Source organism: Gorilla gorilla, chromosome 4 (assembly GCF_029281585.2).
Source record: "Gorilla gorilla gorilla isolate KB3781 chromosome 4, NHGRI_mGorGor1-v2.1_pri, whole genome shotgun sequence".
NCBI classification, from domain to species: domain Eukaryota; kingdom Metazoa; phylum Chordata; class Mammalia; order Primates; family Hominidae; genus Gorilla; species Gorilla gorilla.
This window is the reverse complement of record NC_073228.2, coordinates 155,057,612-155,075,731: the sequence shown is the minus strand read 5'-3', so window position 1 is coordinate 155,075,731 and position 18,120 is coordinate 155,057,612. Positions and strand designations below refer to the sequence as shown.

Here is an 18,120-nt window from a genome sequence, read left to right as displayed (position 1 = left end):
AAAAAGGAACTGGATTCTATCTGGGCTGTGGTAACTTACTAGCCATGTGACCTTAGGCAAATCATGTTGCATCTCTGAACACCATTTTCCTCACCTGTAAAATGGAGGAAGTAATACCTTTGTTGCACTGATATGGCAAGAAATAGAAATAAAATGTATAAAACAACTGGGACAAAAACAGCCCTCAACGAATGATAGTTGTTAGTTTATCAAATAATTGTTTTAATTATTTTTTCCCCTGGCCCTTTCTTAGCTGAGGGTTCGGAAAAGCGTCTGTTGCTCCTTGAGGTTTTCTTTTCTTCTGCCCTGACCAGAGCTTCCTATTATTTAGAAGGATTCTGGTCACCTGCCTCTGGTGGCGGCGCCGCTGGCCCTGCGGGCTACACTGAGGCCCCGCTCTTCGGGTATTTACGGCGGGCGGCCGCCCCAGCTCAGGCTCAAGACAGCGCTTCCAGGTTCAGTTTCAGGGTCTCGCCGGCAGCCCCAGCCGGCGGGCGCGGAGCGGGCAGCGGGGCCCGGACCGCAGGCTCCTCTGGGGGCCCCGGAGTTGGGAAGCGGCGTCCGGGAGCCCCCGGAGGAGGATGGGCTGCAGACACAGCAGGCTGAGCAGCTGCAAACCCCCGAAAAAGGTAAAGGACGCCGGCGGAGAAGTTTGCTTTCAGAGGAGAGGGGAGTGCGGAATCGCTCCGCCGCAGGGGACTCGGCGCCCCGGGCTCTCTCTGGTCGGCCCGGGATACCGGACGGAGAACCTGGAGAGGCCAGCTCAGAGACGAGGGAGGCTCTGCTGGGAAGCGCCCTTTACCCCGGCCCGAGCCGCACCAAGCAGCCGAGTTTACAAACACGGCACCCGGGCCAGGGAACGGCAGCTGATTCCCGCTGCCTCGGGTGGGGAGATGTCGTGTGTCTGTGGCAGGTGCCCTCTGCTTTCGGTCTGGGGCTGTTCGCTGTGTGGCCATGGACAAGTGACTTGACCTCTCTGGGCCTTCGGCTTCCTCCCCCCGGGGGTTAAAGGCTGATAATCTCAGGGCTGCTCGAAGAGTGTTCCACAGACTCGCAGTATCAGCATCCCTGGGGACCTGTCAGAAATGCAGAATCTCAGGCTCAGGCCCAGTCTTGCCAAGACAGAAGCTGCGTTTTAACAATATGCCCAGGTGATGACGCTTTAAAGTTTGAGGCGCTGGTCTTAGGGCTCTTGCAGGCCCCAGAGCTGGTGAGTGTGGGCTGCTCTTGGGGTAGCTGGGAGGGGCCAAAGAGGGAGGAGATCTACTGCGTTCTGCGGCCCTCTCCTCCCTTCCTGTCCTTCCCCCAAGGGGCCTTGGAGCTGGGTCAGGGCCCAGGGGACAATTCTCAGGTTTCTTGCAGTGAGACCAGCTGCCCCTTGGGGTCTGACGAGCCCAGAAGGTCAGAGCCTGGAGCTAGAAAGATAGCCTCCTCAGGGGACACTGTGAGGCAGAGGGGAGGAAGGACCCTCAAATTCTGGCCCCCTTTCTTACCACTGCCTGCCCCCTAGCCAGATGGGACTAGGTGATCCCATAAACTTTATCATCATTCCCCCTTGAGACCCTGAGAGGCCCCAAACTGTGACAGTGTTTAATAGTTTTGCAATGAACTTTAGTCCTCCCTCTGCTCCTGCTTTGCTTGTGCCCTGAGTACAGGTTTTTCTGCCTAACAGTAGTCCTAGCCTGGAGGATTCTTCTCCCTTCTCTGACACCTCCTGGCTTTCCTTGCTCTCCCTTTATTACCAGATCGAAATTCTCACCAACTCCTGACCTAGAAACCCTCATGTCTTTACTCACTCCAACAGGGTAACTGAGGCTTGGCTCTATCGGTAGAAGGAAGGGGCTGGGTGACAGGGATGACAAGGCGGAGAGACCTGAGCCTTGGCTGAGGCTTGTAACTGAGCAAGTGGTAGGCAGACATTAGCCCTGGGTGTAAGTCCTGGTGGTGCCACAAACATACTGGGTGACCCCAAGCAAGCCCTTGTGTCTCCCTGGGTCTCAGTTTCTCCCTGTATGGGGAGTGATGAGCAGGATGATCCCTAAGCGTCTGAGAATCTGTGTTCTCTGCACCTGTGTCAACCTTGTATCTTGCAAAGTGGACCAAGGGTGAATTCCATCTACCTAGAGGTGGAGGAAATGGGGAAGAGCCTGACCCTTCCACAAGCTGGAAGAGGAGGTTACAGTAAGCACAGGTTCTTTGGCTCCTGCTCCTTCCGAGAGACTTACCAGCTGTTCCTGCCTGTCCCTGGCACAGCCAAAGCTCTGAAGGGCAAGTAAAGCTGGCACAGCATGTCTGAGTTGGAAAGGGCCTTTGGGTACTACCTGGGCTGACGCACCCACTATACAGATAGGAGGTTAAGGCCTAGAAAAGGGAAGGAGCATGACTGAGGTCACAGAGCAACACAGAGCAGAACGCAGGTATGTAGTCCCCTAGCTCCATGTTCTTTGTCTCCACCTCCTCCCGCTGTGCTTCCAGTGGCTTCTTGATGACTTTAGCATAAAATCTTTTACTCCTGTTGCCTCAGAGAACAGCCTGGCATGCCTTCTTGGCCCCAGCCATGCCAGGCCCCTGCCCCTATATGGCAAGATTTATTGGCTGTTTTTGTTTAAAGTTCTCATCCCTGTAGGCTGTGCTCCTGCCCAATTTCTCACCCAGGTGCCAACCCCTTGGAAGACATGAGCTCCCAAGTTCATCCCCAACAGGCTACCAGCCCCCTGGGAGAGAGGGGGACTCCAGGGATGGGATGGACAAAAATGAGCTCAGGCTACAGAGGGGTTAGGTTCTGATAACCATGACTCACCCTGAGTGTTTACAGCATGCTTTCACATCCTGCCCAGTCTCACAGAAGCCCTGGAAGTTAGGCTGAGCTGCAGAATCTTTCCCACTTTACTGGGGAAGCTGAGGCTCAGTGAGGAACGATGGGTCCAAAGTCACATAGCCAGTTGGTGGCAAAGCTGTGCAGTTGAGCCTGGCTTTCTGCACTCCCCATCTGGTGCTCATTGCCTTATACAGATCATGGAGCAGGTGCTTAAGTAGATATTTGAGTGAATGAGGGACAAATAAGAACCATGCTAGGGGTTAGCCCAGGGAGCAGTAGGAGCATCACCATCTAGCCTTGAGAGATGCAGGAAGGGTTTTTGAGGAAGGGTGGTTTGGAAGGTATGGCAGGAGTTACCCACTCATGGCCAAGGCCTAAGCAAAGGCTGAGCCACTGAAAGCACAGCGTGAGGGGGTTCTTTGTGGAGAATGGAGGTGGCAGGCAGCAAGGAATGAGGCAGGCACTTTTAGCAAGGATTATCCTGGCTAGGGACAGGAGCTTGACCATGAGGCCTTCTCATGTCCCTCCAGGTTCAAGGATCTGGGGGTCTGCTGAGTTCTGTGTTCTATGGTGCCTGTTGGGCTTGGCTGACTAGATGTTCTAGACCACCCTGAGAGGCCTGGCCTGGGACTAGGTCACTGCCTTATTGGGATAAGTTGAAATGCTGGGAATGAATGAATAGGGTTCCTGGCAGGCTGGGGGTGGGTGCTGAGGAACCATCTGGATTGTGTGGTCCTGCCTAAACCCTTCTTCTTGGCAAAGACCATGGCTAATATGGTCACATCCCCCAGGAGGACTCAGGAGAAGGCCAGGCAGAGTGGGTAGGGGTCAAGGAAACAAGCCTTCTGGGGACTTGCCAGCCACAGTGGTAAGGAGGGGCCTTCCTATCCCCAACAGGTTACCAGCCTCCCTTGGAATAGCGTAGGAAGCGGAGGAGGGGTGGGGACTGGTGCAGGAGGCACCTCGTGGCCAACCCCCTTTGTGTGACACTGCAGAGTACCAGGAATGATGTCTGAACTCTCCATTCCTGAAGGCTGTGGCTATAGCTCCATAGTTCCAAGCAGGACCTCTGAGAAGGGGCTCAGCACAGCTGCCAAAGCTGGGCCTCAGGTGACAGGTACTTGGTGGGTCAGTCATTCAGCAGCCCTTCATGAGCACGTCCATGTAGCAAGCCAGGTGACAGAAGTGAATGATAAGAGGCTGGTGCAGGCTTGGGTAATTCTGAAATCAACCAGTAGACAACAAGGGCATGGCTAACTTGGCAAACATTTGTGGGTCGACCACACCGGGCTCTGGGTTGGATGCTGGTTCAGTCCTGACTACATGGAAGATCCATTAAGTGACCTTAAGAGTGGCTTGGCTTCTCCATGCCTCAGTTTCCTCATCTGTAAGATAGGCGTGGTATTAGCTCCTGTGCCATAGGGTTGTTCTAAAGATTAGATGAAAGACTGTATGTGACAGAGTCTCTGACACCCTGACTAGCAAGAAGGATGCCTTTGAAAGAGATAAGGAGGCACAGACTTAATGTTATGCTTTAAGGACATCACTGCCTAGATTGTACCCAAGGAAAGTACCCCGGGACGTGGGAAGTAAAGGACATTAGTGTTCTTGGAAGGCTGACGTGGGCAGGGTGGGAGGATGCAGGCTAGCGTCTGGCCTCTTCCTTCAAATCTCTGAAGTCTTGTCAAGGGGCATGGAAAGCAGCTTTTTTCTCTGTTGTTCCAGAAGGCAGCACAGTGGCCAGTAGGGGAGGCTAAATCGAGCAGATTTCTACTCATGAGGAATAACTGGCCAAAAAAAGGCCTCAAAGGGTAGTGAGTTCCTGTCACTGGAGGGTTCAAGCAGGGGTCAGGTGGCATTTTGGCAAGAATATTAGAGGGGATGCAAACCTATGACTAGCAAATATTTACGATTCCATTAAAAAATGGAATTGTTCTGATTATTATTTTGAGTCAAAATTTCAAAATGTGGGAAAGTATAAGAAATTTAAAAATCTTTTAATCTCACAATTAAGAGATAGCCACTGTGTACATTTCAGTGTCATTCTTTGTACTATTTTTTCCTATGTATATTATAGGTGTGAGTATGACTATCTGTATAAAGCTAAGAGTATGTTTTATATGGTTATATTCCAGTTACTTAATATTCTTCTGGGGGCATTTTCCCATGTTAAGTAGTCCATGGAAACATGGACTTTTTAATGGCTACCTAATGTCCTGTGGCTGTTCCGTAGCTTATTTAACCAGTTTGGACACGTGGTTCTTTGCAGTCTGCACTCCGACCCTGGTAATCGATGAACATCCCTTGTGTTTTCCTCCTACCTGGGGCCAGTGTGGCTTTGGACTCAGGGGGGTCAAGGAAGGCCCCTTAGACAGACAGCATCTTGGCTGGGTTTAGAAGGGGGGCGGGGGTTAGGCACTTATGGGGCAGGCGAGTTACTCAGGAGGGCATGCTAGGCAGAAGGAATATGGGAGCAGCCCTTGACACCTGGTCAGGAGGAGTGGGCAAATCTGATCTTCTAGCTCGGTTGGTAAGGGCAGGACAGTTGAGGAGCGTGAAAGAAAGCTGCCTCTGCAGCACTCAGCCCCCTGCCCCAACCATCATGGAGATGTTGGCATGTACATGGCCTCCAAGCTGGTGATTTTGCCCAACCTAGAAACTAATGCCCACCAATCTTCCTAGCTAAAGCCAGTGCAGGCTTCCATGCACGAGGCACTCTGGAAGACCTGTGAGATTAAATACCAGATTTCTGCGTTTGGCAACCTAAAACACACTAAAATAATTCCCAATACTCTCTGCCTTTGAGATACAACCTTTGGTGATATATTTTCTGCACATGTACATGTTTTTAATTCTTTTCCTCTATGGAATTCATGGGTAGCTAATGTAGGTCCCCTGAGAGCCTGACGAGTTCCCAGACACCTAAGGCCTCCCATTTTTGCTTCAGTTGGCTGTTAGGCTTGGGACCTGTGCTTCATGTCAGCACTGTGTTTCTTTTTCGTCATAAAAAGGGCAGAAAAGATGAAATTTTAAATTAATTGCACAGAAACAGGCTGCTATATAAATCAAGACAGTGAAACTCTGGTTAGGAGGGGCTGCCCCCTGACATCTCAGGGTGCATAGATCAGCCAGTGAACAAAAGTCTGAGATCTGCCTGGAAAAGGAGCTCTAAGGGGTCTCAGTATGAAATTCATGAATGTTCATATTCAAAAAATAAACTTGAAGAGTGTAAGTACCCTCCCAACGAAAGGAAGAGCCTCTCAGATGACCATAGTTCTGGCTCTGACACCTCAGGGTGTACTTGGGCTTCCGTCCGCACGGCTGGCACTCGGTCCTCTGCATCCTCCTCCCTCAGCACTGTGAGCTGTCCCCAGTGACCAGGGGAGAGGGCCAGACTGGGAGCCCCACTGCAGCAGGACTGGCAGTGGGGAGGAAGCTCCTGCTGCCCCACCTTGGCAGAGAGAAGGAGCAAGAGAAGATCCATCCATCTTTAGCAGATCTAAACCCATCCATTACCTGAAGACAAGCCATCCTATTTGTCTTGCCAGGTGAATCTTAATCCCTAAAAATAGTTTATCTTGTGTCACCTTATTTTCAAATCTGAACCTTCCAGAACATCTAGGCCAAACACTGTACTATACCTAAAACAGCCATCCACATCCATGCATCCCCCCAAGACAAGTGATATGCAGTCTGACCTACTTCCAGATTTCCTCCTCTCTCTGCAATGGAGTTTTTTTTCACTGAGTGTACAACGACCTTTATGGCTTTCCTCGCCATTTTCCACTGCCCCATGTGACCCTGCCCCTGTGCCTTCCTTAAGGAAATGGCCTGGACATCAGAAAAGCTGTTACCTTTACTGGATTCAGTAATGTCCCCTCCTACATTTACATTCACCCAGAACCTGTAAATGCGACATTATTTGAAATAGGGTCTTTGCAGGGGCAATTGAGTTAAAATGAGGTCACACTGGATGGGCCCTAATCCAGTGACTAGTGTCCCAACAAGAAGAGGGAAATTTGGACACAGATACACAGGGAGAAGGGCAGGGAATGAAGTGACGCATCTCCCAAGCCAGAGAACGAAGGATTGCCGGCACCCACCAGGATCTGGGAGAGAGGGAGGTAACAGATCCTCCCTCAGAGCCTCCAGAAGAGCCAGCTCGGCTGATACCTTGAATTTACACTTCTAACTTCCAGAACTGTGAAAGAATACATTTCTGTTGTTTTCAGCCACCAAGTGTGTGGTAATTTGTTACAGCAGCTTTAGGAAACTTTCATATCGCAAGGTTAATTGCTCCTTACCCACCCTCTCACCCCCAGCCCCAAGTTGCCAGCAATCAAAAATGACAGCAAGAACCCAGTGCCTCCCTTTGGAACCCATCTTGGCAGCAGAAGAGGCAGCACTGTAAACAAGGAGGTGCCTGGACAGGGCCCATTGCTTTTGGACACCAGCAGCTGCATCTGTAGAGGAAAGAGCACTGGACTGGGAGTCAAGAATGGGCCTACTTCTTTATATTTTTTATTGATATATAATATTTTACATACTTCTCAGGTACATATGATATTTTGTTAGGTGCATAGACTGTGTAATGATCAAGTCAGGGTATTTGGAGTTTCATCACCTCGAGTATTTATCATTTCTATGTGTTGGGAACGTTTCAAGTCCTCTCTTCTAGCTATTTTAAAGTATACAGTTCATGGTTGCTATGGAACATTAGAATGTAGTCCTTCCATCTGGCTGTATGTTTGTATCGTTTGACCAGCCTTTCTTCATTCCCCGCACCCCATACACACGTCCTTCCCAACCTCCGGTATTCATCATTCTAACAATGGGTCCACTTCTGCCTCTTTTGCTAACTATTCTCTTCCCCAGCCTTGATTTCTCTGTCTGTACCATGACTCTGGGGGAGGCTTTCAGGTTCCAAGAGGGGTACCTTTTTCTTGTTGTTGTTAATTTCTTTGTATACAAGTAATTCTTGAATGCGTTGTTGCTTTAAAAATCCTAAGAATTGGCCAGGCATGGTGGCTCACGCCTGTAATCCCTGCACTTTGGGAGATGAGGCGGGTGGATCACCTGAGGTCAGGAGTTTGAGACCAGCCTGACCAACATGGTGAAACCCCGTCTCTACTAAAAATACAAAAATTAGCCGGGCGTGTGGCACGTGCCTGTAATCTCAGCTACCCAGGAGGCTGAGGCAGGAGAATCGCTGGAACCTGGGAGGCAGAGGCTGCAGTGAGCCGAGATCGCACCACTGCACACCACTCGCTCTAGGTGACAGAGCAAGACTCAGTCTCAAAAAAAAAAAAAAAAAAGAAAAAAATCCTAAGAATTTAGGTAAAATGGAAGCTACCCTTCCTTGACCACAGTAATTTTAGTCCATTCTCTGGAGATGACAACTGTTATCAGTTTGTGCTTTTCTAGGTACTTTTTCCTGTGCATTTTTTTTATCATTAGTAATAGTTGGCCAGGCACGGTGGCTCACACCTGTAATCCCAGCACTTTGGGAGGCTAAGGCGGGCAGATCACCTGAGGTCAGGAGTTCAAGATCAGCTTGGTCAACATGGTAAAACCCTGTCTCTACTAAAAATACAAAAATTAGCTGGGCATGGTGGCACACGCCTGCAGTCCCAGTTACTGGGGAGGCTGAGGCAGGAGAATTGCTTGAACCTGGGAGGCGGAGGTTGCAGTGAGCCAAGAATACACCACTGCACTCCAGCCTGGGTGACAGAAAAGAAATAGTTTAGTTTGGATATTGGCATTTTACCAAATGCCTTTCCATCTTTGTACATAAAGGTCTACTTCACTCTCTTAAACATATGAATGAAATGACATAGTATTATGTCCCTGAGTATATCCAGCCAGTCCTCAGTTTACAGCGTTTCCCTACTGCAAATGGTCCTGCCCTGAGCATCCTGTGCATCCTCCTTGTCCTCACTAATGGGTACTTATTTCTGCTCACAGTGCCACTGTAGAATTGGGAGCATGCTGCATGCAACTTGGGAGGTGGCTGAGCTCTGTCATTCTCTGCTTTCAGGCAATCCTGCCCTCTCTTTTACAACCACCCTTACACTGTCTGCTGAAGAACAGGGGATGGTGTGGAGGGCTCCAGGTTCTCACCCAGGCCTCCTGAGCAAGGGACCCTCCTTTCCTGCTCTCCAGAGAAGCCCCCTCCATGACCAGAGCTAACAGCTGAGTGTGTCAAACTGCCCCTGCCCTGCGCAGAGCAAACAAGCCGGACAGGATCGACAGAAGATGAGATAGCAAGATGACCTCATTCTGCCCCTTTTTCCCCATCCACAGCATGTCAAAACCAGAAGGGCTCTTACGTATCCCATTGCACAATTCCATGCCATGCAGAAGAGGGTACAGAAGCACAGAAAAGGAAGAGTGTCCACTCAAGGCCACACAGCAAGCAGATGGCAAGCTAGTACCTTGGCTCTGGACTCTCAATTTGCCATTGGACTGTGAGACAGGTATCCGGGCGCTCAGCCTCAGACGGCAAGCTAGGACCTTGGCTCTGGCCTTCCAGTTTGCCATTGGACTGGGAGACAGGTATCTGGGCCCTCAGCCTGTCTCTTTCCCCACCCCCATCCAGCTACTGACACCATTTTCTGTCCAGCTCCTTCAGGGTCCTGCCTGCCAGGCTGACCCAAATGCTAGAAATAATGTCTAGTGCTTTTGCCAGCTCTAGGCCCTCTGAGGCAACCAGAACTAGCAGACACCCTGGGAAGGTGATATGGGACAAGAAAACGGGAGCCCTAGGGAGGAAGAAAATAAATAATGTGTATTAGAAAGGCTTTCTCTAGGCCTCAGTGTCATCGTCTGCGAAGTGAGGCCTTGCACTCAAGGCCCTTCTGATGCTTGTCTGCCGTGGTCTGGCTCACCAGGTGCAGGGGTATTTAAGAAGGAAGTGGTCCTTTCCTCCCCTGAGACACCTCATCAGTTGGTCAGCTAGGAGCAGTGGAGACCACATCCGCCCCGACTTGTGTGCTCTGGGGGTCCTGCAGGTGTTCAGAGCGTAGGCCGAGTCCCCGGTGCAGCGGAGTGGTGCAGCCTGGCACTTCTAACTTTAAGTTGGTTGTACAGTCACATTGGACTGTCCTCCAGCCAGTGAGGAAATGTTGACCACACACTATATGATATGAAGGGGATGAATTAAATCTTTAATGTCCCTGGCAGTGTTTGATTTTCAATGACATCAAATTCAGGCATTACTTTGGCAGAATATCTCTGCCCATCTTAGAGATGGGGAGGCTAAGGCCTATATTTATGGTGTTCTTCTGTCTGAGCTTCTGTAATTCGGGTGTGAACACTAACATTTCTCAACAGCCCTGAACATTTAGGCCCCGCCCTTCCTCCCCGAAGGCCCTGGAGTGGGGCCCCTTGGGCCACACCCCCCACCTCCTTCCTGCCTCTACCCTCGGCCAATAGGCTCTGACTGTGGTTACTTAGATCCCAAAACTAGTGGTGCTGGGCCAGACACCGGAAAGGCAGCTCTGATATTGAGGAGGGTGTGACCTGAGCCCCTTGAGACTTAGAATCACCTCTCCCCTACAGGCTCAGCTACTCGGATAAAGCTGACCCTGGCATCAGGGGGACGGAAAGGACTCCAGCCTCAGCTGTGAGTCTGGATTCTCCCCAGGGCTCTGCTTCTCTGCTTTGCAGCTTCTGACAAATTATCTGCCCACCCACCTCTGGGCCTCAGCTTTTCTATCTGGAAAAAGGAGGTGGGGATTGGAGTCAGCGGCCTCCTGGGGCCCTTCCAACCCTGCTCTGGGTCCCTGTAAGCCTTCCTCAGCCAGGATAGGTGTGATAGAACTACATGCTCAGAGGAAGCCAGGCCTGTGATGTATGGAACACGGAGGAGCTGGGTGATCTCTTAAGGAGTCTTCTTTAATTACTAAATTCTCTAAGTTAAGCAGGAACAATGAGGACACAAAGCACTTAATCAGAAATACACAAGCCTTGAAGGCTGACAAACAGAATGGAGTGATGGCTCCCAAAGAGGGCTAGCTCAAGTCTCTGCAGGACAGGCCGAACCTCCCTCAGGGCTACTCTTACCTTCCATCCTACTAGGATTCCCAAGGTAGGGAATAGCTGGGCGGCTTCTATCCAAGTTGCTTCTGCCTAATTCACTCTTGCCTGGTGAGGCTCAGAATTTGAGGGTAGTTGGCCGGGCATGGTGGCTCACGCCTATAATCCCAGCACTTTGGGAGGCTGAGGCGGGTGGATCACGAGGTCAGGAGATTGAGACCATCCTGGCTAACATGGTGAAACCCCGTCTTCACAAAAAATACAAAAAAAAAAAAAAAATAGCCGGACGTGGTGGTGGGCACCTGTAGTCCCAGTTACTCAGGAGGCTGAGACAGGAGAATGGCGTGAACCCGGGAGGCAGAGCTTGCAGTGAGCCGAGATCACGCCACTGCACTCTAGCCTGGGCAACTGAGCAAGACTCCGTCTCAAAAAATAAAAAATAAAAAATAATTTGAGGGAAGTTTAGGGGTCTATCCCAAAGGCTTGAGTATGTGACTACAGCCATTCACCCCAAAATGCTGCTCCCTGAATAGCATTCAACAGAGCTCCCTGAGGTTCCATTAATGCTGGTGGTCTTTACATGCCATGTAGTAGATAATTCTTTATGCTTACCAGAGGCTTTCACTTGCCAAACATCAGTGATGCTTTTTAGAATTATAGACTGTTAGAGTTCAGGGTTCTCAAAGATCACCAGTCCAATCTACAGCATGAAGTTTGACTCTCCAACCTCTTCTTGCATGCTACTAATGATGGAGCGCTCACTTCCACCACGATTCCCCACCCTCCAATGAGGCAGCCTACCAGTTTGTGATGGTTCTGAAATTTTTCTTCATACTGAACTGAAACTTCTGGAACCTCCTCATGCTTGGCCACAGTCCTGTCCTCCAAGGCTGTAGATGACACACCAGCAGCTTCTACCCATGACATTCCTGCTGAGATTTGAAGACAATATCAGGTCTTCCTGCCTGTTCTCAAGGCTGACCAACTCTTGTTCTGTTAACAGCCCCTCCTATAATTTGGTTTTGAGCCACCTCCTACATCCTGTCGGTTTCTTTGGGACGCCTTCCAGTGTGTCAGTTTACCCTCTAAAATGAGAGTATACTCTAGAGCATCTCACCAGCCCCAATCTGAGCTCATGTGGCTCTCCATGGCTCTGGACACTGTCTTCTCATTCTACCCTGACTGTGTCTGCTTTTGACAGCTGTGTCCTACTATCTCAGGTTTGCTTCAGGTTGAACCTACTGCAGGGCTCTGGTCTGCTTGACAGCAAGGATCTGGGCCCCAAAGCTGTGAGTGTCACCTGGGTATAGGGGCTCTATTTCCAGCCTTCTTAGGAGAAGGGCTGCCCTGGAGCTCAGGAGGACTGAAGAGAGCATCTATTCCAGCCCTGACCCTTCACAGATGGGGAAACTGAGAAGGAACATGACTTACCTAAAGGAACACAGTAAAGCTGGAATTGAGTCTCCTGGCCTCAACCCCAGGCCTGGGTTCTCCCTGCATCCTGTACTGCCGGCAGCCTCCTCTGCAGCTTTCTTGCTACCAAGTTTCCGTTGACTCAGGAAGCTGTCATCCCTCTTCCAGAGTGTAGTCCGGATACCCCACCCCAGCCCTATGCTCCCCACCCCTCTTTTGGAAGGGAAAATTCTTATGTCCCCCTCCCAACTCCCCCCCCCCCCCACCACCCACACACACACACTGCAGGTGCCGTCTGCTCCATGACCTCTGAGGAGGAAGTGGTCAGGACCCCAACCTGGGGATTTTCCACTCAGTAGTTACTTGTTGAGACCTACCTAGCTCAGGGTCATGTGTCCTCAGGCTTTTGCGTGCACTAGGATCATCTGGCTAGACTGCTAAAGATGGAGATTCTGGCCAGGTGTGGTGGCTCATGCCTGTAATCTCAGCACTTTGGGAGGCTGAGGTGGGTGAATCACTTGAAGTCAGGAGTTTGAGACCTGCCTGGCCAACATGGTGAAACCCCGTCTCTACTAAAAATACAAAAATTAGCCTGGTGTGGTGGTATGTGCCTGTAATCCCAGCTACTCTGGAGGCTGAGGCAGGAGAATTGCTTGAGCTTGGGAGGCAGAGGTTGCAATTGAGCTAAGATCGTGCCACTGCACTCCAGCCTGGGCAACAGAGCCAGACTCCATCTCAAAAAAAAAAAAGCAGATGCAAATTCCCAGCACACATACTGTAGGTCTAGAATGCAGCCTGGACATTCGTGTTAAGCAAGCTTTCCAGGTGGCTCTAGTACAGGAGGTCCATAGACCACACTCCTAAGAAATACTGTTCTGGGCATCATAACATACTGGGGCAAGTCCAATACAGATTTCAAAATCCTGTCCTTATGGAGCCCTTTGGGCTAGCAGGAGAGACAGACAGCTAACCAGATGTAGATACTCTCAGGGGTGCCTGGAACATGGAGAAAACAGGAACTAACTCCGCCCCAGGGCAGGGCAGGAGAGAAGCAGAGAAATAGTGTGTGCACTGAGCCTGGGGGCCCAAGGTAGACCTAACCACGTGTCACGGTGGGATGGTCTTGAGCATGTAAGATGTCTCGAACATACAGATGCCTGTGTTGGGGGCAGGCATGTAATAGGTAGCACTAGGTTATTTTGGTTGGGTTTTGACCTAGCGAATTTGCCAACATTTTTTTAAAAAGTGATAATATTCCACGTTGGCAAGGTTGCAGTGAAACTGGTCTTTTTTTTTTTTCTTAAGACAGTCTTGCTCTGTCACCCAGGGTGGAGTGCAGTGGCCCAATCTCAGTTCACTGCAACCTCCGCCTCCCAGGTTCAAACAAATCTCGTGCCTCAGCATCCCAAGTAGCTGGGATTACAGGCACGTGCCACCACACCTGGCTAATATTTGTATTTTTAGTAGAGATGGGGTTTTGTCATGTTGGGCAGGCTGGTCTCAAACTCCTGGCTTCAAGTGATCCTCCCGCCTCGGCCTCCTAAAGTGCTAGGATTACAGGTGTGAGCTACCACACCTAGCTGAAACTGATCTTCTTGCGTGCCATTTGAAGGTGAGTAAATTGGTCGAACCTTCCAATATTAGACATGTAATATTAGATGTGTATAAAATTTTACAAATCAATATGTTTATTTTTTAATTTTAATTTTAATTTTTTATTTTTTGGGACAGGGTCTCACTCTGTCGCCCAGACTGGAGTGCAGTGGTGCGATCTTGGCTCACTGCGACCTCCACCTCCTGGGTTCAAGCGATTCTCCTGCCTCAGCTTCCCAAGTAGCTGGGATTAGAGGCGCATGCCACTACTGCCTGGCTAATTTTTGTATTTTTAGTAGAGACGGGGTTTCACCAGGTTGGCCAGGCTAGTCTCGAACTCCTGACCTCAAATGATCCACCCACCTCTGCCTCCCAAAGTGCTAGGATTATAGGCATGAGCCACCACACCTGGCCTAAATCAATATATTTATTAAAGCATAATCTGCAAATTAAAAAGTGGAAACAATTTAAACACTCAACAGTGAATGACTAAATTCATCCATAGGGATGTTCTGCTCATCAATAAAATTAACACATTTGCAGAATAGTTAATGCTGTGTAGTAAATGCTCATAATATATTTGAAAAAGTAAGATATGAGGAAGTATATGTAATATCATTGAATATGTAGATGTAGATGAACAATATATGCCACCAGGTTATGGGGTTCTCTCTGGGTCGTGAGATTTTCTTTCTATATTTTCATGTATTTTCTGTACTTTCTACAACAAATGCCTACTAGTACTGTAACTGGAAGAAGATGTTTATAAATAATTTAAGTATTAAGAAATTGAGGCTGGGTACCTTGGCTCATGCCTGTAATCCCAGTACTTTGGAAGGCCAAGGCAGGCAAATCACTTGAGCCTAGGAGTCCGAGACCATCCTGAGCAGCATGGCAAAATTCCGTCTCTACCAAAAATACAAAAATTAGCCAGGTGTGGTAGCAGACGCCTGTAGTCCCAGCTACTTGGGAGGCTGAGGCAGGAGAATTGCTTGAGCCTGGGAGGCGGAGGTTGCAGTGAGCCCTGATCACACCACTGCACTCCAGCCTGAGCAACAGAGCAAGACCCCATCTCAAAAAAAAAAAAAAAGACAGAAAAAAAAGAAAGAAATTGGAATGGGGGTAGACTGGGGACAGATGGTGATAGCCTTAACTGCCATTCTGAAGGAGTTATCTTGTTTTGTCAAGAGCTGGGGACTCAAGTACAAGGCCACGTGCTGCCTGTGGTCTGAAAGCTGTTTGTGGAAAAAAGTTCACCATTCTCTGGTGGTGGTTATCTGAAAGAAGGCAGCATTTCATGAGCTTATGACCTTATTTCAGATGACAAAACTGAGACCCAGGGGCAGCCCAAGAGGTCTGCCAAAGCAGATGACCTGGGATCTTTGTTCTTGCCATGTTTGTGAAACATGGCAATCGTCTTATGCAATATTTGAGCTCTTAGTATGTGCCAGACACTGCAGTTGCATTATTTCATCTCATCCTAAAAGAGCCTCATGAGAAATCCGAGGCATGGAGAGGTCATACAGTCACACGGTGTTGGATTTAGTATTTGAACCCAGATCTGTGTGATTCTAGAATTCTGGAGTTCTTAACCACTCTGCTCTGCAGTCTCTAATATTCTGACACCTGGTTCTAATGCTGATTTGAACATTATGGCACAGTGTGACAGTGTCTTAAGCCTCCCTGAGCCTCAGTTTCCTCGCGTGTAGTGACCTTTGCCTCACAGTGCTGTTGAGAGGAGCTGAGATGAGAGCTTAGAGTCTGAACACTATGGGATCATCCAGTTAAACCACCAGACGCCCTCATCCCCACTTCACAGAGGAGGAAGCAGAAGCCAGAGTGGGAAGGGATTTGCCCAAGTTTGTAACAGAGCTGGCACTGGAATCTGGGCCTTCTGGCTCCCATAAAAACATTGTCTGAGTTCAGCTAATCAGTCGTGGCAACAAGGAAGAGACAACCATTTATGTTTATCTCCCTTCTTCCTCCAGCCCAGGGTGGGGAGGCTGGCTGCTGTCACTTCCCCAGATTCCGGCGTTGACAGCTTCTCTGAGTCGTGCCTGGACCAGGCTTCCTCCTCTTCCCTGGAAAGGGAGGATTGAGTCTTCACCAGGGTGGTGGGGGAGCTAAATTGTCAGGTCTGCCCAGCCACTCAGCAGATTTGGGGCACGAGGACCTGGGGGAGGCCCCATGACTCCCTCAGTCCTCCAGGGGCTTACACATGCCAGGCTCTGTGCCCAGCACCATGGGGGAGAAGCAGGCTATTCTAGAAGACTTCCGTTGATACATCTTCCCTCCCCAGTGAGAAGCACGCTTTCTAGAAGTATTTCAGTGGTTCTTCAGTTTAGGACATTTTTAATAATTTTTGTCGAACATTTTCATAGCCTCTTCATAGTTTGACTTGTGTTTTTGTTTGTTTGTTTTTTGAGACAGAGTCTCACTCTATTGCCCAGGCTGGAGTGCAGTGGCGAGATCTTGGCTCACTGCAACCTCCACCTCCTGGGTTCAAGCAATTCTCATGCCTCAGCCTCCTGAGTAGTTGGGATTACAGGTGTGCGCCACCACACCTGCCTAATTTTTGTATTTTTATTAGAGAGGGGTTTTTGCCATGTTGGTCAGGTTGATCTCGAACTCCTGACTGCAAATGATCTGCCCACTTCAGCCTCCCAGAGTGCCAAGATTATAGGCATGAGCCACTGTGCCCAGGCCTGACTTGTTTTTTAAAGTGTTTCTTAAAATTGAATCTAGAACATCCTCTTCCTTCCTTCCTTTTTTCCTTCCTTTCTGCCCTTTCCCTTCCTTCTCTCTTTCTTTCTCTTCTTTGTAAGAGCATCTTGAAAAGCATACAAAAGGGCTTAAATTTTTTTACCCAAATCCTGGTCTGGTGACCACCGCCAGACTTCAACCAACTTTTCACCTCTCCAACATGAGATGAGAAAATGATGGTGTGAGCGAGTGTGTAATGTTCAGTAAGCATGTCAGTTCTCCTTTCCTGGAAGACTGTTCTTAAGCTTTTCCTTACTATATTTTGGAAGACTAAAATGTCCTTTATTTTATATAATGATAGTAATAATCTATAAATAGTTAGGCCGGGTACAGTGGCTCATGCCTGTAATCCCAGCACTTTGGGAGGCCAAGGTGGGCAGATCACTTGAGGCCAGGAGATCGAGACCATCCTGGCCAACACGGTGAAACTCCATCTCTACTAAAAATACAAAAAATTAGCCGGGCGTGGTGGCGGGCGCCTGTAGTCCCAGCTACTCGAGAGGCTGAGGCAGGAGAATGGCATGAACCCAGAAGGTGGAACTTGCAGTGAGCTGAGATTGCGCCACTACACTCCAGCCTGGGTGACAGAGCGAGACTCCATCTAAAATAATAATAATAATAATAGTCTACAAATAGTTTTTTTCAGCATCCTTATCAGCCCATATCAACTCTCCCTTTAAAAAATATTACTCATTTGGCCAGGTACAGTGGCTCAGGCCTCTAATCCCAGCACTTTGGGATGCCAAGGTGGGCAGATCACTTGAGGCCAGGAGTTCAAAACCAGCCTGGCCAACATGGCAAAACCCCATCTCTACTAAAAATATAAAAATTAGCCAGGTGTGGTGGCACATGCCTGTAGTCTCAGCCACTCTGGAGGCTGAGGATCACTTGAACCCAGGAGGTGGAGGTTGCAGTGAGCCAGAATCACGCAATTGCACTCCAGCCTGGGCAACAGAGCAAGACTCTGTCTCAAAAAGTAAAAAAAGGTCGAGTGCGGTGGCTCACACCTGTAATCCCAGCACATTGGGAGGCTGAGGCGGGTGGATCACAAGGTCAGGAGATTGAGACCATCCTGGCTAACACAGTGCCACCCCATCTCTACTAAAAATACAAGAAATTAGCCGGGCATGGTGGCATGCACCTGTAGTCCCAGCTACTCAGGAGGCTGAGGCAGGAGAATCACTTGAACCCAGGAAGTGGAGGTTACAGTGAGCCGAGATCGCACCACTGTACTCCAGACTGAGAGGTGGAGGTTGCAGTGAGCCGAGATCACACCACCGTGCTCCAGCCTGGGCGACAGAGCAAGACTCAGTCTCAAAATAAATACATTAATTAGTTAATTAATTAAAATTTTAAAAAATTATTTATGAAATCTGGGAGCCACTGACACTGCTTTGTGAGGCAGAAAGCCCTTTTGTATTACTTATTCCTCTTAGAGGTTTGGGACTTTCACCCCCACCCAACAACCTCTGGGGAGGGGAGAGGGACTAGAATGT

The 18,120-nt window shown here is 49.3% G+C and overlaps 1 protein-coding gene across 1 annotated transcript in view; it reads left to right on the top strand.

Moving 5' to 3' along the window:
* The first annotated feature begins 408 nt into the window (after nt 1-408).
* The window catches only part of CCDC69 (coiled-coil domain containing 69), a 42,942-nt gene continuing 25,230 nt past the window's right edge, over nt 409-18,120 (top strand). The window contains exon 1 of the mRNA XM_055386245.2: nt 409-629. Within this exon, the coding sequence (XP_055242220.2) occupies nt 582-629 (48 nt within the window). The 5' untranslated portion in view covers nt 409-581. The remainder of the gene's footprint in view (nt 630-18,120) is intronic.